Genomic DNA, 24,143 nt, shown 5'->3' with positions numbered 1-24,143 from the left:
TGAAGACGACTCAACACCTGCGTACTTCAGAGACACCCCACATCCCACCCACAACAACTCTAAGCCATTTACCCAAACAAAGTAAATATTTACATGAAGATATGAGGGTCAGATCAAGGCCATAAGCTGTGGTCACAGGTCAGTCAAGGTGATGAGGTCTGGACAGAAGTGGAGGGCTTACATGTACACAAGGATGATGTTTTGCCTAATTTCTTGCCTTGTTATGTCTCAAAAAAAGCCTAATCAACCACATGCATTGCCAGCACTAGAGGAGGGGAATGAAAAAGCTTATATAATGATGATTAAAAAAACATACTGTTGATTACGTCTGATTTAGCATTAAAAAAAAAAGCTTGCCTAAATATAAACCTGAAAGCAAGACTGCATAAATATGCAAGTATTCAAAAGCTCTCTGTCCTAATGAATGAGTGAGTTGAAGTTTGAATAAGTCTGGACAGTGATGCCAATATATTTCACTCATGTTTTAACTGGAATAAACCATGGACAAAGGTACAGACAGGAGAGATGGGTGTTCCCCCATCTCAGGAAAGAGGAAACAGACTGTCCGACTCACAACAGGAGCATTAGGTGGAGAGCACGGAAATCAGCAGTGAATTTAGGTAGAAGCACAAACTGAATAGAATTAATAGTTTATTCTAACAATATATCATCAGTCTTTATTCATCTACAAAAAGCCACAGTTAATATTGCAAGTCACCAGCTATCATTAAACTTCGCTGTGTTCTTTTGGAAAACCCATCTTAAACTGGTATCTGTTTTGGAACATGCTGTTTCTAGCTGGTCACTAGCTAATTGACCAGCCACAATATTTTAGAAAACAGCTTAACCAGTGTTATTCTGGCCCATTACTGACCAGCTTGGACCAACTAGAACCTACTAGGTTTTCACACAGCTGAATTTTCCTACTGGGATTGTCGCAAATTCAACAAACGTCATTGAAATATGAATTTACTTATCTCAGCTCTTTATTCACGAACGGGTTGCCTCTTGTTGAAATAGGCCTATTTGAACGGTTGTCTATTTAGTGTGAAAAAGAACGTAGGCTACTTTCCCCCTTGGAAATATTTTAAGTTTTTAACTGACTGCAAACAATCGATAAAAAGTAGTTGAAGTGGACATAAATGGCAAACATTACTCAAAAAACAACTACTGCTTTTGTCCAACAGGTTACTTCTGTCATGTCATATAACCTTACCTCTTCGACTGATCTTTGTGGAGTGCTGTCCCGGTCTGGTATTTGTAAACTCCGGGTCCCCACGTCCCCTGAACGCATGTCAGCCACAGTATCAGCAGCAGCAGCAGCGTCCTCAGGAGGAAAGAGCTCCGGTGAACCGCAGACACCGAGCGCCCGTCACCCGCTCCCATTTCAGCCGCGTCAACTATACGGAGACCCTAGTCAGCAAAATACCTCTTCTAATACTGTCTAGAGGACAGATATACCACTCGCAAACCTAATTTCTGAACTGCCGTTTCTCTTAACGAGAATTAAAATAATAAAAGTCTTGTTTATGCGTCTCAAACACGAGAGTTAAAGTTTCAGAGGATTGTCATCGGCAGACCCCGCCACACATAAATCTCCTCACAAAGTTTGCTCGCAAACCGCAAGACAAACGTTTCTTAGCAGCCACCCAAACCGGTCCCGCCTCACTCCTCCATCTCCGTCTCTGTCTGTACGTTACGGTATATTTCTTGACTACATCAACACAATGGGCAAGAAAGCTGTTTTATAGTCGCCTTGAGTCCCACAGCCCGTATAGTTTTTTTCACCCAGCCCAGCTCCCTCTCCCTCTGTCCTCTCACACATGCAGCACTCCCCCTTCCCTGCTCTTCCAGTGAAAACTTTTACACATGAAACAAACATAATTATGCAAGTCTCATTTAAAAATACAAAAAGAGCCAGAAAGGCTAATAAGCACGACCACTACTCACAGAAATGACAACTGTTTCTCCAGCAATCTCTCCTCATCTGTCTCAGAGGTTCAGAAGCGATCTGAGCAATGTGCTCAAAATGACCAAGATACCAAAGTTTACAATCAAAAGTCAATATGATCTCTATAAAATAATCTCCTCGATATGTTCTTCCAAGACAAATGCTATCAATATTTTAAAAAAGAACTGTAAAAACTCTCTTTCATCACTTGTTTCTGTTTTTATATCTCCCAAGAAATATTAGGCAAAACATCCAATGCTTTAGGAATATTTGCATAATATTTATTGTTACTGCACTGATGCCAAAGCAAATGATTAAAATAAATAAATAAATAAATCTGGAAAACATTTACTTGTTGACAGCATTTCCTTTTCTATCCACTAATGAATTAATGGTAGAAACATTTTCAATTTATATTTATTCATAAACTCTTAAAAATAAGTGTCAAACGTTTTCACAGCAAGTTAGTATAACCATTTTGGGTTCCCCAAAAAAACTTTTAGTAAACAGTTCAAAATAACTTTTTTTTGTTGAGTGAAAACATTTTAATAATCAAAAGAAACTTTTTCCACTATAAAGAGACGTTTGTGCAATGGAAGTATGTTAAAGGTTCCTTGTGGAACCACACTGTCAAAAAATGCACCCCTAAAGGTACACTTTTTGCACAACAGCTTGTCACTAAACCTTAAAGGCACAACTTTGCCCTTATCCATCCCTAAAAGTTGCATATTAGTACCTTAGAGTAGTTCTTAAGGTACTTTTCTGAATCTTTTAGGTGTAAATAAGGTACAAGTTAAAGGTACTGCCTCTATGACGAGCTGTTGTACCCCTAAAGGTACATTTTTTTCTTAGCGTCCATGGATGTCAAAATAATAAACCTTTATTTTTAAGATTGTATAATGCTTTTCACACTAAAGATCATTCCAAATGCGTTTTACAGTTAATCTTGACAACACATTTTATATAAAAAAAATATTTTTTTTTCTTAGTTATTCGGTGGACCCCCATTATAAATGATAAATAAACATAAGAAGTGCTAAAGCATTCTTTTCAGCATGGGTCTCGCCTCTTCACATGCTTACACTTCAGATGGCTTAATGAGTCATACGACTGCCATAACATGAAAACCTCCTCCAGAAGACAAAGCACAGTCTAACATCTGGATAGCATCCAGAACGGGGCAAGGGGAGAGAGCGATACAGAACGAGAACCTTGGGAACACGGTTTACTCTAACCTCTCCTCTGCCCGGTGAAAAAAAAGGGGAACTAAGGGGTTTCTGAAAACCGCAAAACTGTGGTCCACGTCCAAGCTAAACACCTGGCTCAGCAGGCAGGACGGACTCCAGCCCACTCATCTATATCTGAGGTCGAGGTGACTACGCTCGGCGGACCCCCTGACAGTCAGAGAAATAAGCAAAGCACAGAGAAGGGGCATCAATCACACGGGCCGCCAAGATCTGCAGGTGTTGAGGGGATGCCACTTGTCATAGTTTGACATGTTTGACTACAGTTTGACTAAAATAAAGGGCAAAAATGAACTAGCAGAATGTGAGGTACTGACAATGGAAAGTAGATATTAGTGCATCTGTGTTTGACTGAATAGGCTTTATTCCTGCTGCCAGATTTGGTCAAAAAGAAGCAAGTAGGAAAGTTACGATGAGGGTGTGTGCAACATTTCAGCACTTTAAGTTTGGTGCGTCTGTGGCATTTAAAAAAGCAGCCATGCCAACCAGGCACTGAAGCATTTCAGGGTTAATATAAATCCCTGCTGTGGAAGAAAGATGAAAATAATCTGTGCTTCAAAAGAAATAAAAATGTAGGCCGGTAATGGTAGGAGTCTTTGAATGAACAAACTCTCTTGTTTTGCTACTTGATTCTCTGTCTTCATCTCTCTACTGAGAAATTAAAGCTTGTTGTGGCATAATAATGTTGAAAACAAAATGTAAAATGCAAATTATTGCCCAGCTCTAATATGCTAAACTGTGACTATAAAAAAATGAAGATATTACGATCATTAACATTGTGGATTTTCTGCAAAGCTGCTGTAAAGTGATATACAAATAAATTTGGCTTGACTTCGACTTGGCATAACATTTTATAGCAATTTCAACTTGGGTTATAATTAGAGACTTACAATAAAAATACAAAAGCACAGCCATGAGATGTAAACAAAGTGTTCACATGATTTTAGCGTGAAAAAACACAAATTACTTGCTAATCATTTCTGTGAAAAGTTATCTAATTTTACAGCATTGTTGCCAATACCTAAAACCCTAAAATGATCAACTTTACAGCAAGAACTTTGAAGTTGCAATGTTATAGAAGTAGTGACAGATCTTTTCTTCAGAGTGAAACAGATTATCTGAAAAGGCTTCACTTGGTCAATTGTAAGAAAATGTTTATAGTTTATGAAGACAAAATGTTTCTGCTTTGAAATCCATTAAAAATGGGCCCCATTCACTGCAACACTGTAGCATTTCCTTTCATTACGCTACAAATGCTGAAAATTTAGCTTAACTTGTACTGAACCTGAAATATTTCTATAAATGAAGCCACCTTATTGTTTCCCTCTGATTATTTACCATATATAGAATAGAATAAACTCTAAAAACTATTTCCCGCTTCATTTCATCCGAGTTGTTAAACACACACTTTATAGCCTTGAATTGATTGTGTAAACTTTTAAAAGTGCCCCCAATGAACGTTCCTTGTGGTCACCTCTATTGTTAACGGAGTTCCTGGTGCAAACATTGAGCATTTGTTGGCACTTTAAACATTCCGGACAAGCATTTGCTGAGAAGAGGGCACTTTGTTCTAAACTTAGTGTTGGTGAAGCTGACTGTATGTTCTCTACGCTGTGTAGGTAAGACTTTGTCCCACTTAATTATAAAGAATCAGCTCACCTGGCCATAATTCATCTATTTTTAACAAGGAGAACAAAGTATCAGCCAGACAAGAGGAGAGGAAGAAAAAAAGGTGGTGATATCCCAGGTGGAAAAGTTCCTTTCTGCTCTATTTGATACAGATACATTTTTTCCATAAATGCTTGCTTTTTCTTGGGCAAACTTTGAGCTTTCAGAAGCAGGAAACATATATCAAGTTCTATAAGAACGGGTCAAATTCCTCTGGTGACCCACAGGTTATGTATGAAAAATGTGACATATGCCAAACCGAAGCATAAACATATGCAGATCAGACATGAAAAGACAAGCCTCTTAAATTTATGCTTGCATACCTATATCCTGTACGTATATACGGCACATAAGTTTGAATATGTCTGCCCTCAACCTGACTGATGTGCTTTTTTTCTTTGAGGTTTTGTTGGAGAATGTAGCGTTGAACAGGACCATGAGCGAGGGGTCTGGGGGAAGCCTCAGATGGGAGCTGGTATGGATGCCTGGGTGAAACATAATCTAGAGAAAGAAATGTTAGCACTGTAATTAAGTGAACACAAAGCAGCCCCTCTTTCCCCCACTAGTACCATCCCCCATGGTTCTGAAGGCCCATGGGTGTTAGAAATGTCATGAGGAATCATATAGACAGAAGACTTAATAAAGAGATCTATCCTCTGAGATTACATATATCAGGGCCTGGAGAGGGATCAGGAGACCTGGGTGAGATGGGGTGCATGAGCTGTGCTGGCAGGAGTCCAGACGTCAGACAAACAGAAAGGAGAAAGTAGTTGCCTTGTGCTTCTCCTTGTGGCTCAATGGTACCACGAGACACTAGTTTGGAGTGTTCTGCCTCCTAGTGGTACACACACAAACACACACATGCACATGTGTATATATAGAATAGAATAGAATAGAATAGAATAGAATAGAAAACAAAACCATTATTTTATATTTTTATAACATTTTACACAATTACTGTTTTTTTTCTTTCAAATAACTATTTTACACATAAATGCAGTGTTCATGAGCATAAGAGACAAACATATTTAAAAAATCTGAATTATATTAAACTTTTGTTCAGTAGTGTATATAAAAATGAATAATATATTATTGTACATTTTCTATATAGAGTGGAAGCCAAATGAGCTTCGTAAGACCACAAAAATGTAAAACTTGAAAACAAGTAAATAAGTGTAACTAACAAATAAGTAAATTTGTAAAAAAAGTAAATCAAGTAAGTAAATCTTTGGAACATTCATTGAAATTCATTCATTCATTTTTACTTAAATTGTTATGCAGGTCTATAATTCACAATGGCAAACACAACACATACTGTAAATTAGATGCAATATAAGTGCAGTTTTGATTAGTGATCTTAAAACGTTTTGACCCCACTGTATATATTTTAATGTTAAAATCTTGATTCTGAAAAATAAAAGTTCATAGACATACAATATTTTTTAACTACCCAGACAGATTTTCTTTAAGTACCTAATATGATGTGTTTGGCAGTAAAAAGGGCAGCCTCACAATCCTTTGTAGCATATAAACTGCAGAGCTTAGAGAACTCCTGACTGAAAATAATCAAAAATGATCATTGATGAAAGGACACAGAAGTCTATGCAGTGTGTTAAACGAACAGTGGTTTACAGAAGGGTCAGTGTGTAGGAGAAAAGTTCTGACTGCAGTCAGTAAACAGATCAGACTGGCCAGCTTGCGTCTAGACTGTCTCTAGCTCCTCTCGCTGAACTAATTTTTACAGGAGCATATAAAGACTCCGGAAGGTTGGGTAAGAACATCAGTTTATCATTACAGACCGTAAAATGTGTTTCCTTTATGCTCAGCTTCAGCCCAACTGGAGAGTCTCTAACAACTTCAAGGTGACGAGGAGATGCACATTAAAGTATATAACACAGAAGTAAAAAACCTAAATCCCTTAAATAAATGTAAATCAGAGGAGTGTCACTTTAATTTTACTTCCATGCAGGTCTAAAGCTGTTAAGTGTGTTGTGGAAGTCTTTAATGAGTGGAGCGGTGAGCCACAGGCGGAAGTCTGTGTGAGGTTTACTGACTATTTTCAGTGATTACTCCAGGTCTTTCATTTTCACTAACAAGTTGAGAAGTATTCATCAAGTTTTGGTGACAACTCCTTCCACTTTCTCAAAATGTATGTTTACTGTTTGGGTCGACATTGTCAGTCATGAATACTGACAAATCCACCATTAACTTCTATGAATGAATGAATTTTTTTTATTTTTAAGCACATTCGATATGTATACTCTACCATTTAAATGCCTGTTGTCAGTAAATATTTTTTAAATGTATTTTTTATTTTCTTAAAAAATAAATCAATACTTTTATTCAGCACAATGTTCTTTTGAACTGTCCATTCATCAAAGAATCCAAAAAAGTAGCATTTTCCACAAAAATATTAAGCCGTTTTCAACACTGATAATATTAATAAATGTTCCTTGAGAACTAAATCGGTATATTAGAATGATTTCTCTAAATTATCATGTGACACTGAAGACTGGAGTAATGGCTATTGAAAATTTTACATTGCATCACAGGAACTTTTTTATCTAATAAATGCAGCCTTTGTGAGCATTAGAGGCTTCTTTCAAAAACAAAAAAAAATCTTACTGACCCCAACCCGTTGAGGTCAGCTATTTGTAAAATTCTACAATTTTGTGCAGTTTCCCCCAACAAAGGGCATTAACAGCTTATGAACAACAACATATTTACTTGTCTTTCCAACCTCTGCACCTCTACACAGCTTGCCTGCAATTAGAGATGGCTGAAACCCTAATTCAGTCAAGATTTTTATTCAGCTTCTCTTCTGACTGGTGGCAGCACGTTTGTTCTTGTCATGCCGTCAGTTAATTCTGAAGATCACTGGAAGTGAAAGGCACAAAGGAGAGACATGCCAATATCAATCCGCTCATTCATTCATCAAATCAAACCATTGGTAGGAAGCAAATTTCAGAGATCTCATAGAGTGGCAGATCAATAAAGAACCAGTCACTCATGCCGACCAAAATAAAGTTTGAAGACACTGACCTTTGTCATAAGTTCTTCAACAGTACATGAGGAAATACCATCGCCTGTGTAGGGGTGTCTTGGCATCCTAACTTTGACTGGAGTTACAAAGGTGGAGACAGCATCATGATTTTGGTGATATAAAAATAAAAGTTTTTATTTTCTTCAGTTGCAGAATAATTTTTCATAAATTATTCCCCAACATTGAATTGAAAACATTTTGTAAGGCCATCTTTAAGGCCTTGTCCAAGGTCCTGAAAATGATTTTGCCGTGATTGCTCCATTTTTGAGGAAGACACTACAGATCCAGATATTTCAGGCATCTCTACATGTTTTCATAGTACAATGAACTCTCGGTTCAGAAGATAAAGGAAAATGATTCCTCATCATGTGAGATACTAGATATCTATTTAACAACCAACCAAATATTCAGACAACTGAACTTTTAATAAGGCAAATAACACATTAAAACATTGCCAACTGCTTCAATCAACACTTCACCCATAATCCACAATAAAAGGACTGTTTATATAGTGATTTACCAACATATAAATGGCTACAAATACTGAAATCAGGATATCTCTCAGTTATGTTTACTAGTTCATCCTTCTCTTCTGGTTATAAACCAGTTGGACTAGTGTTAACTTCACTAACAGGATAATATAGACACAAAACAGCTTATCGTTTCACACAGTAAACTGTGTTGAGGTTGCATTAACAGCTTGCATGAAATTGAAATGTAATACTAAAAGTTAAGGCAAGAAAACCACTTTGTTTCAGAGTTTTAGCAATTGTTACTGGACTCTGAGACAGCTTAGTGTTGTGTTAGCCATCCTTCCCAAAGAATAAAAAATGAGAGTGGTTTAATGTAGATGTACCATAATACTTGCTTTTTCTCTTAAGTACATGTCAGTTTCTAACAATTCAAGGAAGTCAATTCCAATACTGATAATGTTACTTATTAAAATCCTTTAAAAACCCTTTTAAAGGCTGATAATACTGTAAAGAAGAAGAAAAAAATCAAAACATCTTGGAAAAAAGTATTTGAGGTCAGGTGGTATGATGGCTGTTGTGGTTGAGTGCTCGATGTCGCCTTGTCCTGATCTCCATTTCATCATCCTGTTCGAAAGTTAAAAATCGTAAGTATTAGGATTAACCATACGAAAAAATAACACATGCATCCAGTTATCTTACTGTATCAGCTGTATCTGCGGTCTCATCCTCTTCATCTTCAGAATGCTCACTGTGTTCACTGTTTGGATTGGACAGGTCAAAGTCTGATAGCACTGCATCTTCATCATAGTCTGTCTGGTACTCAGACTCCTCTGTGTGTGTGAGTGAATGTAAGAAACAAAACAAAGGTGAGCGAACGGCATGGAGAAACAACATGAGTGAAGATCATCCATTTCTCACCATCCACCACGGCCTGCTTCACTGGCTCTATTCTGGACACTATTTCAGCCAGATCAGTGAAAGAAGCATTGGGACGGGTCACCTGGAAGATAGATAATCATGGAATTAGTTTGTGATGCTGCATAAGAAATAAGCAAAACTCCTTCAAACCCCTTTTACATTAGTGCTCCTGGATTTGTGGAATTCCTCTTGATGTTGGTCCTTGAGCATCGTCTCCCTCACCCCACTCCGACACCACACGTCAAACACGGTCTTCCCATGCTGGTAGCCAACGTCCTGCAATAACAGAAAAAAGTCATTGCTGCAGTCAAGGCCAAGGCAACAGAAGTTTCTATGAGATGATGACAGCCCACTCACAGCAATCTCATCAAATTTGCCAAAGTCCAGAGTGCCATAGCGATCTATGGGTGGTCGCAGGTACTCGCAGTAGTCACTGTCTTTTACCATCTCCAGCTGACGCACAGAACACACATAAGCCAGACGAGTCTGAATCTCTGCCATATTCAACACCTAGAGGATATGAAGCCATAAAAAACCAGTGAACGCAAGGGAGTAAGGCAATGATGGGAAGCAGTTAGGGCTTAAAACTAAAAAATTAAATATTTTTTTATATATTGCCATGTACAAAGGTTTTAAAAAGAAAAGGAATTTTTTTAAAATTTGTATACAATATAAATATATTATATAATTATTTCAGATAAATATTATATAAATATTTATATACAGTGCCGATTTGTAATGTTTTTTTTTAAAAGTTGCATTTATTTGATCAAAAATACAGAAAAAAATAATTTTGTGAAATATTATATTTTCTATTTTAAAATACTTTAAAATATAATTAATTCCTGTGAAGCAAAGCTGAATTTTCAGCATCATTACTCCAGTCTTCAGTGTCACATGATCCTTCAGAAAACATTCTGATATGCTGATTTATTATCAATGTTGGAAATGGTTGTGCTGCTTAATATTTTTTAGGACCTGTAATACTTTTTCCAGGATTCTTTGATAAATAAAAAGTTCAAAAGGACAGTGTTTATTCAAAATATAAATTTTGTGTTACAATAAACACTACTATTTGAAAGTTTGGAGTCAGTAAATTTTTCTTTCTTTTTCCTTTTTTAAGAAATTAATACCTTTATTCAGCAAGGATGTGTTAAATGGATAAAAAGTTACATTAAAGACTTATATTTTGAATAAATGCTGTTCTGTTTAAACTTTTTATCCATCAAAGAATCAAATAAAAAAGTATCACAGGTTCCAAAAAAAATATTACACAGCACAACAGTTTCAACTCTAGTAATAAATCAGCATATTAGAATGATTTCTGAAGGTTCATGTGACACTGAAGACTGGAATAATAGCTGATGAAAATTCACCGCTGCGTCACAGATTTAAATTATATTTTAAAGTATATTAAAATAGGAAACCAATATTTAAAAAATGCAGTAATATTTCACAATATTACTGTTTTTCTGTAAATACAGCCTTGATGAGCATAAGACACTCCATTAAAAAACATAAAAATCTTACTGATCCCAAACTTTTGAAAGGTAGTGTATATTACACATATTATTATTATGTCATATAGTAATTATATTATTTGTAGAAATAGGCACAAACAAATGTTTTGGGATTTGTAATTGAAATGGTTTGTAATTGAATAACCCATAAAAATCCATTATATTCAACCATCACCATATATCTTCTGACCTTTACTTTTTCTGACAGAGGGTTCAAGCGTTTCCATAGCAGCCACCATCCAGATAAAGAGTCTCCATAATTAGTCAGATCAGTCTCATCCTGACTGCCAACATCAACGGCAATTACCAACTTGGCACCCATCGAGCGAGCTGTGTCAGCTTTACAGAAATGTAATGTTTAAAATACCTTACAGCTAACATTTCACAATTAGCAGTTTAGAGCTGGGTGATAGCACTTTCTACAAATGGTGAAAATATAAATGATTGTCTGTAATACTTATAATAAACTCAACCAGGTAGGTTATTGATGTAGCCTCCATCCATGAGTAAGTGTCCATCTTTAGGGTCACACAGAGGGGGAAGGTACCCAGAGAGAGACATGCTGGCACGCACGTACCTCCACAGAGAACCTAAAAGAGAGCGTACATGTTAAGATTTGTGACAAAAGATGAGAAATAAAGATGACATGTTTTAGAGATAAAGAAGTAACCATCAGTGTGCACTCTCATGGAGGAGGCTGTGATGTCTGTGGTGATGTTGAAATAAGGGATCCAAAGGTCCTACCATATAAGACAGACATATGCACAAGATTTAGACTTACATAAGAATATGATGTTTATAATAGTCTGTTTTGTGCAGTGTCAAGTGTCAAACAACTGAACCTCGATTTGTTTATCCTGGAAGATTCCACTAATGCTGGAGTTAAATGATGCTCCAGTAAACATGGATGTCACTGGGTACGTCAAATCTGTGATCTTCTTAAATAAGGATCCAAAATCCTGTTGTGCACAAAAAAAGATAATTCAGTGCATGGTTCTGCATGTACTGTATGAATGTTAGTGTTCAGGTTAAAGGTCTTACCATGGCCCACTGGCGTGCCCTAACCGTCATACGACTGACGCTTCGCTCTTCAGCATAGAGCGCTCCTATCAAGGAACCAATGGAAGTGCCACCAATCAGATCCACAGGGATCCCAGCCTCACTCAACGCCCGAATGATGCCCACCTGAGAGCAGCCTCTGTGGGTATAGTGTGTTTTCATATTCATATATTGGTTTTCATTTTCACATTTTAGTACTTAGTTGAGCATTGTGTAATATTAGTCTTTTTTATAAAGCATTTTAAAGGTAAAGTGAGTATTTTTCTTTTAAAATTTCTCATCCTAGTTTCATGTGTAAAAACGAAGTCAGTCACCGAATGTGAACATCGATCCTGTTATGCTTTGAAAACATTGACATGTCAAAGACTGGATCAACCAATCACATGAATTTGGGGCGGGGCTACCTGTTTGACTGACAAGAGGCAGAGCAAAAGGAGGATTTGAAAAACCTGTGTTCTGCTAGTCACACAAAAATTATACACTTCACCTTTAAACATACTTCATATGCAAGCAAAGTCTGTATTAAAGATTTAAAAAGTCTAGATGACGAGCATATACGGCCACAGAGAAAATTATATATAACATGCTATTGATATCATTGCAATAACAGAATCACACAACAGAAAAATTATGTCACCGCTACGTGAAGTAGACATTTTATGCCCAGTTATATATCATGTTTGACCCACCTTTAACAAGTCGCTGATTACAACTGATAGCAGGCAGGGACAGAGAGTAGACAAAGAGTCGCTATCATCGAGAGAAACCACAGACATGCTGAGAATGTGAACCCCAAAATAACACTAATGAGTTAGAAATCGCTATATTAGGATTAGTTGATGAGCACAAAATTACAAAACTTAAGTGGATACAAACTTCTAATAATGCAAAAGATAAATAGTTCAAGAGACTACTGAACTACAGATGATTGAAGAAGTCAACATCAACATGCTTTTGCTAGATTATGTATGTGAGAAATGTTGTTGGCAGCAGGCCACATGGATTGAGGTGGAACAGAATTACTGGTGATGAAGGGGAAGACAAATTCGTACCTGGCCCCCCCTCCTCCCAGCACCAGAGCGATAGCGTTGCCTGTCAGGATCCGAGCCAGACGCGAGAAGTCAGAATGCCGGTCGGGAGGCTTCTCAAATACCCGCTGATACATCTCTCTCTGACAGGAGAAGAGGAAAGTGGGAGTTTGCACAAATAAGAGATGATGAGTAGATTAGGTCACACAGAAAAAAAAAGTTTTGAAGAATGTTCACTTAATAAAAGTGGATGGGGTCCAGCTGCATTACAGAAATTTCTTAATTCTTAATTGAGAATTGTTGGCAGCAGGCCACATGGATTGAGGTGGAACAGAATTACTGGTGATGAAGGGGAAGACAAATTCGTACCTGGCCCCCCCTCCTCCCAGCACCAGAGCGATAGCGTTGCCTGTCAGGATCCGAGCCAGACGCGAGAAGTCAGAATGCCGGTCGGGAGGCTTCTCAAATACCCGCTGATACATCTCTCTCTGACAGGAGAAGAGGAAAGTGGGAGTTTGCACAAATAAGAGATGATGAGTAGATTAGGTCACAGAAAAAAAAAGTTTTGAAGAATGTTCACTTAATAAAAGTGGATGGGGTCCAAATGCATTACAGAAATTTCTTAATTGAGAATCAGCCAGAGGCTCACCACGCCTTCAAAATAATCCAACTGAGGTGCGTAGACCAAAAAAGTTTCCCAAAGGTGAAGAGCTTGAAAAAAGTCCACACACTCAAACATCAAAGAGTCAACAAGCGAGATGAATGCAATATAAGCAATTTACTGAGTAAAAACAAGGCAAACGTTTCGGTCACATGTTGACCATTAATTCTTAATTGACCTGACTTAAGACTTTAAAAGTTCTGTTTCTTCAGTGAAATTACCATGGTTACTAAACAGATGAGATAGGATGCTAGCTTCAGAGCTAGAATGTTTCTGTAATGCAGTCCAAGTGTTGTGCAACTCAAAAGAAAAAAAGCACCATAAAAGGATCGTAAATTAGTCACGGTAGTCTATACAACTCATACACTGTTCCAAGTCTTCTGAAGCCATTCGATAACTTTGCTTGAACTATGTGAAATGTCTCGCTATTCACTGCAAATCTTGTCTTAAAATTTAATTTTACAGTCATAGTCCCCATTCCTAAGGTATGGGATTCATTACCCACTACATTAGCATACCTTTTTAATAAAGCTTTTAATATGTATTATTAGTTGTATGTATGATAAGGTTAATTTGCTAAGGTGTTTTCCTGCCTATGGCCCCAGACTCCAGCATCCCCATGACCATACATGAGATTAGTTTATATCACTGATGTTGATGTTTTTTTTTTTTAGTTAATTGTTACGGAGCCCCGCACATGACATGCAGGAAAAAAAGTAAATCAAGCACACAGTTTACGAATTCGCTCCCTTGATTTACTAAATTGTACGCACAATTTACTAATTCGTTCCCTCGATTTAAGTAAATCATGTGCTCGATATAATAATTTGTTCCCTCCTTTTAAGCAAATAGTGTGCACAAAATAATAAGTCGATCCACTTCCTGTCTGCATTCTCATAAACCAATGTAGATGTATGTACCATGCAATGCTGCAAGGCTTTTGTTCCTGTGGCTCAGTGGTAGAGCATTGCGATAGCAGCGCAAAAGGTCGTGGGTTCAATTCCCAGGGAACACACCTACTGGTAAAAAAATGTATAGCCTGAATGCACTGTCAGTTGCTTTGGATAAAAGCGTCTGCTAAATGCATAAATTATTAAATTAAATAAATTGAGAATGTTTGTATAACTCATTCCCAAATCAAAATAAAAGTTACAATTTAAGTGTCTCTGTCAATAACATAAAATAACAGCAGTAATGAGAATGCAGACAGGAAGTGGAACGAATTATTATTTCCTGAGCACGATTTACTTAAAACGAGGGAACAAATTATTATTTTGTGCACACAATTTACTTAAAACGAGGGAACAAATTATTATTTTGTGCACACAATTTACTTAAAACAAGGGAACAAGTTAGTAAATCGTGAGCACGATTTAGTAAATCGAGATTTGACAATTTAAAAAAAACAATTTCGGCATGTCATGCGGCTCTGTAAATTTTCATTTTCTTTTAATTGAGTAACTGTTCTATGGTTTTAGTTTTAGTAATCTAAAATAAATCTGCATTGCATTTGTCGTTTGGAAAATCGATGGATTTGTCTCAGGCTAAATAATAGCATTCACATTCGCAACAATCGAATGTTAACACTGGTACCAGTTTAGGCAGACTCCTCCTGGAGAAGACCCTGTGGGGACATGACAGATGCTGATGTCTAGAGATCCAGCTGCGCATGTTGAGCCATTCTGCTGTTCCTCTTGGTGGAGGCCCGTCCTCACGGTGCAACAGGACCAGCTGCTTCTGAGCTCTCACAGCACTGCTCTCTAGCATTCGCTCTAGCTGATACCACAAACAGATCCAAAAAGCTCCGTTTACCAAACAATTTAACAGAAATGAATGTGCAGACATTAATTCAATGAATTAGGCAACAATCCCCCTCCATGTAAAATAAATCCGTTTTTATTGGGCTATTGATATGACTGGGGTCTTCATCTCATGTGAGTACATGCTTTTAAAAATACACTTCAAAAGCAGTATTTACTTCTCTATAGGCAAGATCTTTTTAATAACAATTCACCTCTCCCACAGTGGGCTCCCGTTCCCCCACACCCACTATGATGATGCAGTCCGCCTGTCTGATGCAACGTTGAGTCCAAGGAGTCAGAGAACTGTCAGACTGATACAGAACAATCCGGTGGATGTCCTCTTGTTGACCCAACCAGCTTGACAAACGATACTCATGAACACTGAAAAGGAAATAATAAATTAAATAAACCGTACGTCAGAGGAAACAAAAGCACAACATTTGGCAGAAATAAATATACAATGCATCCCAATTTGCATACCACCCATCTTAAATGGTATGCGAGATTAGAATGCATGCTCCCCAAATCATAGTCCACTGAAAATAGAATATATGATTTCCAGTCAGTGGACATTTTAGTCTCTTTCAGTTGCAGAAAAATGGTAAGGAATGCAAAAGTTGCTTCAGTGTTTTTGTTTGCATGAACGTAAAAGTTAAGTAGGCCATAAATATTTTTAATGAATTTAGATGTTAACACCTACAGTACAGTACATGCAGATGCTAACGTCACAAAGGAAGTCTGTGAAATCAATAACATTTATGATGTGGTAGTGTGTCCCAAATCTGGCATACAAACTGTCTTAATACATACTATTAAATAATATAAGTATGTTTTTCTTCCCGTAAAAATGGAATTTACCATTTGTAAATTCTGTGGGTCTAGCTTCCGGTCTCTTCCACGTCGAGCTATTTTTAGTTGTACAAAACAGTTCGTTTCGCTTCTTGATATTGAAAACTGGTGTCTTACCATATTATTTTAATGTATTATATTAATTATGAACACACTGGTTTGTAGCGCAAACAGTTTTACCATTTACTGCATATTGTTTTTTTTCTTGTTATTTCCCTATAGCAGCTAATTAACTGGAAGTCTTGCCCATAGGCTTCCGTGTTGAAGAAAAAGGTGGATACAACTCTCACCTGTCCAAGGCTGCAACACCCAGGTGCTGTCTGATGATGTCACTGGTTAGGAGCAAAGTGGGGCCTAATTAAAAAGTTAAGACAGTCAACTTAGTATTAGCTTTACTTTGAGGCAAGTTAAGGAGGGAAATATCTATAGCTAACCAATAGCACTGAGAGCATGCTGCAGCTCTAGCGTGAAGGCAGTCAAAGGCACCTCCTCAGACACAGGCAGTATGGCGATAGTAGATAGATTGGCGGCTGGGTTACCTGCGTCCCACTTACTGCTTGGGGTGTGAAAACCCAGACTGCGCACTGTGAAGATCATTATTGTGCATTAGGGAAAATACAAAGCACAAACACACAGAACTTTTTCAGAAACACACACCTGATAGTGGACCATTCACTTGCTGCATGTTGCCCAGAATTTTCTGCCCAAGAAGATGAATCAGGCGAGTCACAACCTATGAAGGAGTGTGATGTGTTAATGCACATGCAACAGAATATCATGATATGCATTAATGATTTTCTTTTATATGGTCTAACCTGTGGGTATTTCCTCTTAATAGAGTTAAGAGCTCCTTCAGGCAGTTTGGCCAGTTCAGAGTCTCGGACTGCATGGACTGTAGTGGCTCTGTTTAAATGACTCAAAGCTTCCACCTAATACCAGCAAACACACTTTTAAAAGATGGAAACTGCAGCAGGATTTTTATTAAACACTCCACAAAATGATCTAAAATGATTTTTTCCCCTTTAATGTATTTCCTATTGAAACATTTTAAATATTAACTTTACTTAAACCATTTATGTATAGTGCATTTTAAAGAGTTATTAAAGGGTATAATGCATTATAATTATTCATAATGTATGTTGTAATACATTATATCTTAAAAATAATTATAATAAAATTTAAAATGCATAGTGTAACAATGAATTGATAATGTATTAACAGTGGTTACAATTATTCGTGAGATTGTACAATGCATTATAAGGTGCATTACAAGATATAATTAATGCATTAAAACTACTTTTATAATGCACTGTGCATAAAGGCTTTAAATAAAGTGTTACCAATACCAATCTTCTAAAAATGTAGTTTTGAAAGTACACACACGCACATATCTCCACTTACCACACCAATGAGGTCTCCCCGCCCATACTCTCCAGCAAGCTCTTTTTTCCCATCATCCTTCATGATGACAGAACGCAGACGTCCACTCAGAACAATGAAAGTGCTGTCTGACTTATCACCTTGTCTGAGAAAGACAAAAGAGAAAAATTAAAGTATTACCTGAAATATATTTTACATGCACTTTCAAGTTCTTACAACATCGGAAATCAGAACAGTGACCTTAGACATACAGATCTGGAACTGAGAAATTATTTATTGGAAAAGGGTGCTTACCTATAGACAGCCCGTCCGGCCTCCAATGCCATCCAGTCCAGGGCAAAGTCAATCTGTCGGACAAAGGAGGAGACCCTCCGTACCACCGTGTGAGCTACATTTAACACTATTCGAGGCTCAGCACGCATTATCCTAGCGGATAAAACACACAGTTGACATGTTAATCAGTGTTCTTATACGCTATACTTAATTTTATACCATTTGAAATTAAATCTTTCTAATTCTTGCATAATTATTTTTTATTTAAATGTTTTTTGGATAATAATTTTTGTTGTTATTATTGATTTAAGTCCTACAAAAAAGCCAAACAGTAATTTAAAATGCTGAAAAATATTTACATAAAAAAAGCTGTCTACATAGGGTTTAATAAACCCAAAAGGGTCAGAAGCAGTTTTATCAGATTAAGTTGTTACTTATTATATAAATACTAGAACGCATCAAATTATTTTTCTCATCAAATGGATTTGTCCTTACAGCTGGTGGGGAGTACATTTGCTAGAATTTTCAATTGCCTTAAGTTAAAATTTGGTGCACATCACATACTCATAGAAGTGTGTTTTGGAGATGGACAGGAAGCAGCAGTCACGGTGGGCGCGCACAGAAAAGATGAGAGGCTCTCCTGTGAGAACGGCCAGGTGGCCCACCATCTCTCCAGGGTGAGCCACAAAAAGACACGTTTCTTCCTCTCTGTCAATCAGTCTTTGGTACACATGGAGAGTTCCTGAGATTACAAACTGTACGCTCACATCCTGTCACAGAAACAAAATAGAAATGGATTCACATGTGACTTGAAATTGATAATTACTCTATAGGATGGTCAAAGTCACAGGTATCTTTCTACCTGATCTCCCTCGCTCGCAACAACAGAGCCCGCTTTAACTTGTCTCAAAGTCACCCTATCTTCCAGAAGACTGGGGTCCTGGAGTACAAAGTTAAATTTTTATATTACATAAAAATCCAGGGCAAACATTATAATTATATCAAAATTCTTACTTCAGTAGATCAATATAATTAATGCAGCCTGACCTGAAGCTGAATAATTTTAATCAAGTCCTTCTTGGCAGCTTGGAAAACGGTATTAACTTTACAATGGTGGATGTGGCTGGAGTGCCCCCCAGTGTCTGAGTAGTAAAACACAGCTGAAGGAGAATGTTGCATTGTCACCGACTTCTTCCTTATAGACTGGACAAGAGACAAAGGCACACGTGAGATATACAAAATGTAAACAAATGTGAGGAAAAAGAAAGACAGTCTATGGCTTTTTATGTGTGTCATAAAATTACGCCAAGGTACCTTATGAATGGCAATAGGACTTGTAGGGGCTTCCTCTTTTGTAACGCTTGCCCTGTCAAAGGCCATATTGTGGTCAGGAGACCCAGCTGGAAGATAAGCAGATTAAGCACACATTAGCACACTCAAAAATTTTCATTATGAATGTATTCAAGCATTAAGTACAATGTCAAAGTCAGTATTGGGTATTTTGTAAAAGGTGCATGGTGAAGCACTACCATGGGTGCCATCAAAAGGTGTTGACAGTGAGCGAGACTTCCTGAATAAAGTGGTAGGACTTTCTGTACGATGCTTCCCACCATCTTAAAAAACAAAAAAGCAAATAAGACCTAAAGGCTATTTTATAGCTCATAGTGATATTTTTTTGTTTGTTTTAAATTAGGACTGGGTTCCTCAAATCTTACCCTGGAGGGCCAATGCGCCGCAGATTTTAGCTCCAACCCTGATCAAACTCACCTACCTGTGATTTTCTAATGATCCTGAAGACATTGATTAGCAAACTCAGGTGTATTCGATTAGGGTCAGAGCTAAACTCTGCAGGAAAGTGGATCTCGTGGCCCAGATTTGAGGATCCCTGAATTAGGATAATATTAGGAAAGTTTGAACAAAATTGTACAGATTAAATGTTCATTTCTACATTAACAGCAAATATTTAACTACATACAAAAACATACCCTCTCCTCTGTACATCTGACTTGTCTCACTATAACGGTCTGTTGACCTCTGCGGGAACTTTTCAGAAACTTCCTCAATTGTCTGTGAGTGTCTGCGGATCCCTTTGCCTGGACTGGCTTCTCCTACAACATTGGCCACTGAGACCAGTGGAACAGCTTGACTTTCCTATATGATATGACAGTAATGGTCTATTCGACATACGTACTGTAAAAAAAAAAATAATGTAATACTTTAAAATATTTTTCAAAAGTAGAGCATGATTTCTAAACATCTAACCTTATTAAAAAGTTCTGTGGTCAGGCCTAGATAGTTGTGAAGGGCAAGAAAGGTAACTCTCTGAAGACGCACCATGATGATCTAAAAACAAGAAACAGCTGTATCCTATCATAAGCAAAACAAAACAGTCTTCTTTTTAACTTTCTATTCATCAAAGAATCTCGAACTGTCTTCAACATTGATAATAATAAGAAATGTTTCTTGAGCACCAAATCAGCATAATATAATGATTTTGGAATCATGTTGCTGCTGAAAATTCAGCATTGCCATCACATAAATAAAGTTGAATGTAAAATATCAATATATTGTACATTTTACAATATATTGATATAGAATTTTGAATCAAATAACTGCAACCTTCGTGATCTAAGAGACAAAAGCATTTAAAAAAAAATCTTACCAGCCACTCCATTTGATGTTAGTGTATTTTAGGCTTTAGGTTATACCTGAATAACTCGGACTAGGGTCTCTGGGTATTTCTCAAAGACAGATTGGAAAGCCTGTGCAGGAAGGCGGAGAACAGTAGTTGGGGCTGCTGCCCTGGCTGAGACAGTTTTATAGGGAGCTGGATATCCCTGCAGAATAACGGGTTCAAATATGAGACACATTTTAAAACTCAGTGAGCATGAAAACAGGTCAGATGACAGACATTTGCATATCAGAATGGGCAAAAATGAGGCCAGATGGGTTTTACAGTGATGACATCGAGGATGCTGAGAAGACTGTGAACACTGTCTCCAGGCAAAACGTGCTTCACCACAACCTCAGTCCCATCCTGAGCCAGGGAAACAAAAATACAAATCTATATAAAAAGCCATTTTCAGTAGGATAGATTAAAAATAGGTATATTGTTCGGCTCTTACATTCTCATGGATACATAGATCAAGACGCCCATCCTGCACTACAAAGATGCTGTCATCAGTGTCACCTGGGCGGAATAATCCTTCCCCTTGCTGCAGCTGCACAAACACCATATGCCGACACAGTTCCAGGAACAGAGGCTTCTCAAAATGACCCAGAACCCTGAGAGACAGACAGATCGCAACACATTAGCTGCTGAACAGCACTGCCAGACCATTGGAGCTTGGATTCTATGCACTGTTTATTATGGAAAAGAGTCAATAGCTCTTGTAGGAGGGCATGACAAGCTACCAACCTCACATTTTTCAGCATATACAGGACCTCAGAGGGCAGGTGAGAGTTCTGCATGTCAAATTCAGTCAGATCTGCTTCCAAGAGTGAAGGTGGAGGCTCTTTCGGCTGCAGGGCTGGTGGCTCCCTTCGGATGCGCAGGATTCTGTATAGGAAGATTAGATGGTAATGGATTGGCTTTTAAATGTCTGATTTTTCTTGGTTTGTGACTTTTCACGTACTTGCGAGCTATTGATAGAACTTTCGTTCGTTTTCTGGATCGCTTTTGAGATACCGGACCTGAGGTGGCTGGTGAGGATAAGGTCTGGACCTGAATGGCCACAAATAACAACACTGCGATTTAAAATCAACCCATGACCATCACATTAATCATAGTTTTGTTGCAAGTAACACAAGAAACAAGGCATTTTCCATCCGAAGTAAGAAGTTCTGGTACCTTTCTCATTATCTTCCTGCCATAAAACATCACTTTGTCTCTTTTTCTGAAACGATATTTAGGACCTTCAGCTTGCTCTTCTCCTGGAAAATCAAAGGTGTAAATCAAAACGGTTGATGAAAAACACAAAATCTCAAAACCTGAATATCAGGCATTTATATTTCACAAGTTTATCACAAAGCATCTACATGCTATCCCATCTATATTATGTTGATTTAAGGAGCACTTGTGAAAATCATTAACAACCTCACACTCACCAAACTTGTATCTTCTGTGCAGAAAAAAGGCAACAACACTGATAAATGAAATAGCAACAGCGGCTCCAATCAGCACACCAGTCCACTGTATTATGAAATGACAATAAAGACAGTAATACACTTTGTTTGCAAGACAAACAATACAGACTACTGAGTCACTAAAACATAGGCGTTACTGTCATATACCATGGTACTCTGTAACTGATCCTCTATGAAGTGCTGCACTCGAGCCTTGATCTCAGTCCCAGATGGCAGCACTGCCTAGAATACACAAAACCACAACTATAAACCACACCTTAGATTACTTTAGTAGAAAAGATGATTCATAGTAAATAGTAGCATGGCTTTAATTATGTATTTATTCATTTATTGGTGATACACACACACATTCAGAAAATTAAAAAGCATTTTTTTAAAATACGTCTTACCGGAAATATACTGCATGTGTCATCTTGTTCTTTTTCTTCCATATCTTACAGTGAGAAGAAAGCAGAAATCAACACATTTGACACAAATTACAAAGCTAATTACCTACATCAGGCTTATTATACCTATTAAAGCGGCGTGAAACCATTTCTATGTAAATTGTTTAACCCTCAGAGACCAACTGTTAATTATAACACCAACATAGTTACATAATACCTATTTCTACTAAATATAAGCTCAAACTTCGTATAACAACAACAGCTCACTTTCCAAAATGTGTCATAGCAACAAATCTGACAGGAATGTATTTGCAATATGAATCTCCCAGCACATGGTCATGGCCTTTTGACACCATTACCATTCAATTGATCAAGTACTGTCTTTCACTACTGTGTTTCTTAATATTTCTTCAGTTTACAAAATCTTTAAAAGTAGCAACACTGTTTAAAACAACAACAACAACCATACAACAAACGAAAGTGGCAGCGCGAGGGATTCTGCCCCAGTCATGTGACACTGCCTGTAGTCCCTCAATGCAATCTGACACCCTGTTGATGTGATTTATCATGAGACCCCCTCTGTCAAGGGGAAAAGTCAAACTCTCACCACAGAGTGAAGGTGACGCTAAAACTTCCATTTTAAGTGTCTAGCACAGAATGGCAAACCATTGGCAATGAGAATTTGACTGGTTTAGGACGGGCTGCAGGAGGAATGTGGCTCTGGGTCAGAGGTAAACACGGTTCTGTTGTTTACGCACAAGCCGTGGCTATAAACATGCTCTTGTAATCAAATACACTGTCGATCACTGCAACTAACAAGATTGTAAAAACATTATGGGGTTGTATAACGTGAAGATCCTACATGCAAATAATGTCGATATATAAACGGAAAATACCTTCTGAACGACGTTTCCAAACTGTTTTGGTCACTTTCAATGCACTTCGGAGTCTCCCAGGGATCCCATTCACAATGTCAATACCCCCCACCGATTACATGTGTTGCCAGATCCTTCAAAAAAAAACTGTCCACACAGTCTGATTCAAGTTTTCCTTTCTCTTTGGAGTGTTACAAGCTGATTGTGCATAGATAAGATCCCTGAAGTTGCAAAGACTAAAGTCTCAAAACCAAAGAGATATTCTTTATCAAAGTTAAGACTCTGCCACGCCCCCCTAAAACGGCTCGTTCTAACACGCCCCCACATATCTACCTCACTATGTGGAAATATTAGCATAATGCCGCCCAAATGTGCACGCAAAGAAAGAAGGCGTGGTTTCAGTAACCGCAGTTAGTGTTGATGCAGCATGTCAGGGAGACGCTGTGTGTTTCTAGGCGAAAGCAAAAGCACTTTATTTGGCCTTCCGAAAGTAGATGCATTTAGGAATCTTTAAGATCACTTACAACAGAACAGCAATGCATTTTATGGACGACCGTTTCGTAAACCTAGGAGAGGAGGTAATTCTGACTTTGCTATGACAATCTGGCGCTTCTGAATCAGCTACTGTTTTGTTATTAGTTTAAGTATTTGCTATTGACTGTTCAAATGCGGAGTTTTGTGCATGGTGTGTGCGTGCGCGAGCGAGAGAGAGAGAGAGCGAGAGAGAGAGAGCGAGTGAGCGAGCGAGAGAGAGAGAGGGGGTCACATCACAGTGGAGTCAGCTGTCTTAACCGTGGCTTGTGTACTGCAAACACATACCAGCTTCATCACCGTGTCTGTCACGTGACTCTGTTCCCCTTTCGGGCT

The 24,143-nt window shown here is 37.8% G+C and overlaps 3 protein-coding genes across 5 annotated transcripts in view; all 3 read right to left on the bottom strand.

Annotated features, from left to right (window-relative positions):
- LOC107599927 (EMI domain-containing protein 1-like) overlaps positions 1 to 1,932 on the bottom strand; it is a 79,081-nt gene extending 77,149 nt beyond the window's left edge. Inside the window, exon 1 of one of the 3 annotated variants that reach the window (XM_016291661.1) lies at positions 1,217 to 1,932. In XM_016291661.1, the coding sequence (XP_016147147.1) occupies positions 1,217 to 1,386 (170 nt within the window). In that variant the 5' untranslated portion in view covers positions 1,387 to 1,932. The remainder of the gene's footprint in view (positions 1 to 1,216) is intronic. The other 2 variants (XM_016291659.1, XM_016291660.1) reach the window with 2 other exon arrangements.
- Positions 1,933 to 8,043: 6,111 nt separating this feature from the next.
- pnpla7b (patatin-like phospholipase domain containing 7b) lies at positions 8,044 to 20,819 on the bottom strand. The gene is made up of 27 exons (XM_016291653.1): positions 20,578 to 20,819; positions 20,132 to 20,212; positions 19,855 to 20,020; positions 19,399 to 19,482; positions 19,184 to 19,269; positions 18,917 to 19,072; positions 18,732 to 18,809; positions 18,434 to 18,639; positions 17,891 to 18,022; positions 17,618 to 17,741; positions 17,032 to 17,145; positions 16,874 to 16,949; positions 16,651 to 16,800; positions 16,507 to 16,570; positions 15,580 to 15,748; positions 15,159 to 15,341; positions 13,274 to 13,392; positions 11,859 to 12,015; positions 11,660 to 11,776; positions 11,488 to 11,557; positions 11,291 to 11,407; positions 11,008 to 11,156; positions 9,655 to 9,807; positions 9,457 to 9,573; positions 9,298 to 9,379; positions 9,079 to 9,209; positions 8,044 to 9,003 (listed from the first exon to the last, which is right to left on the bottom strand). The coding sequence occupies exons 1-27, from the start codon at positions 20,737 to 20,739 to the stop codon at positions 8,935 to 8,937; spliced, it is 3,312 nt and encodes a 1,103-aa protein (XP_016147139.1). The 5' UTR covers positions 20,740 to 20,819; the 3' UTR covers positions 8,044 to 8,934.
- Positions 19,929 to 24,143, bottom strand: part of abca2 (ATP-binding cassette, sub-family A (ABC1), member 2) — an 89,919-nt gene continuing 85,704 nt past the window's right edge. Inside the window, exon 50 of the mRNA XM_016291658.1 lies at positions 19,929 to 19,962. Within this exon, the coding sequence (XP_016147144.1) occupies positions 19,929 to 19,962 (34 nt within the window). The remainder of the gene's footprint in view (positions 19,963 to 24,143) is intronic.

Source organism: Sinocyclocheilus grahami, unplaced genomic scaffold, assembly GCF_001515645.1.
Source record: "Sinocyclocheilus grahami isolate Dianchi unplaced genomic scaffold, SAMN03320097.WGS_v1.1 scaffold275.1, whole genome shotgun sequence".
Taxonomy (NCBI): Eukaryota; Metazoa; Chordata; class Actinopteri; order Cypriniformes; family Cyprinidae; genus Sinocyclocheilus; species Sinocyclocheilus grahami.
This window is presented reverse-complemented; position numbering and strand designations above follow the sequence as displayed.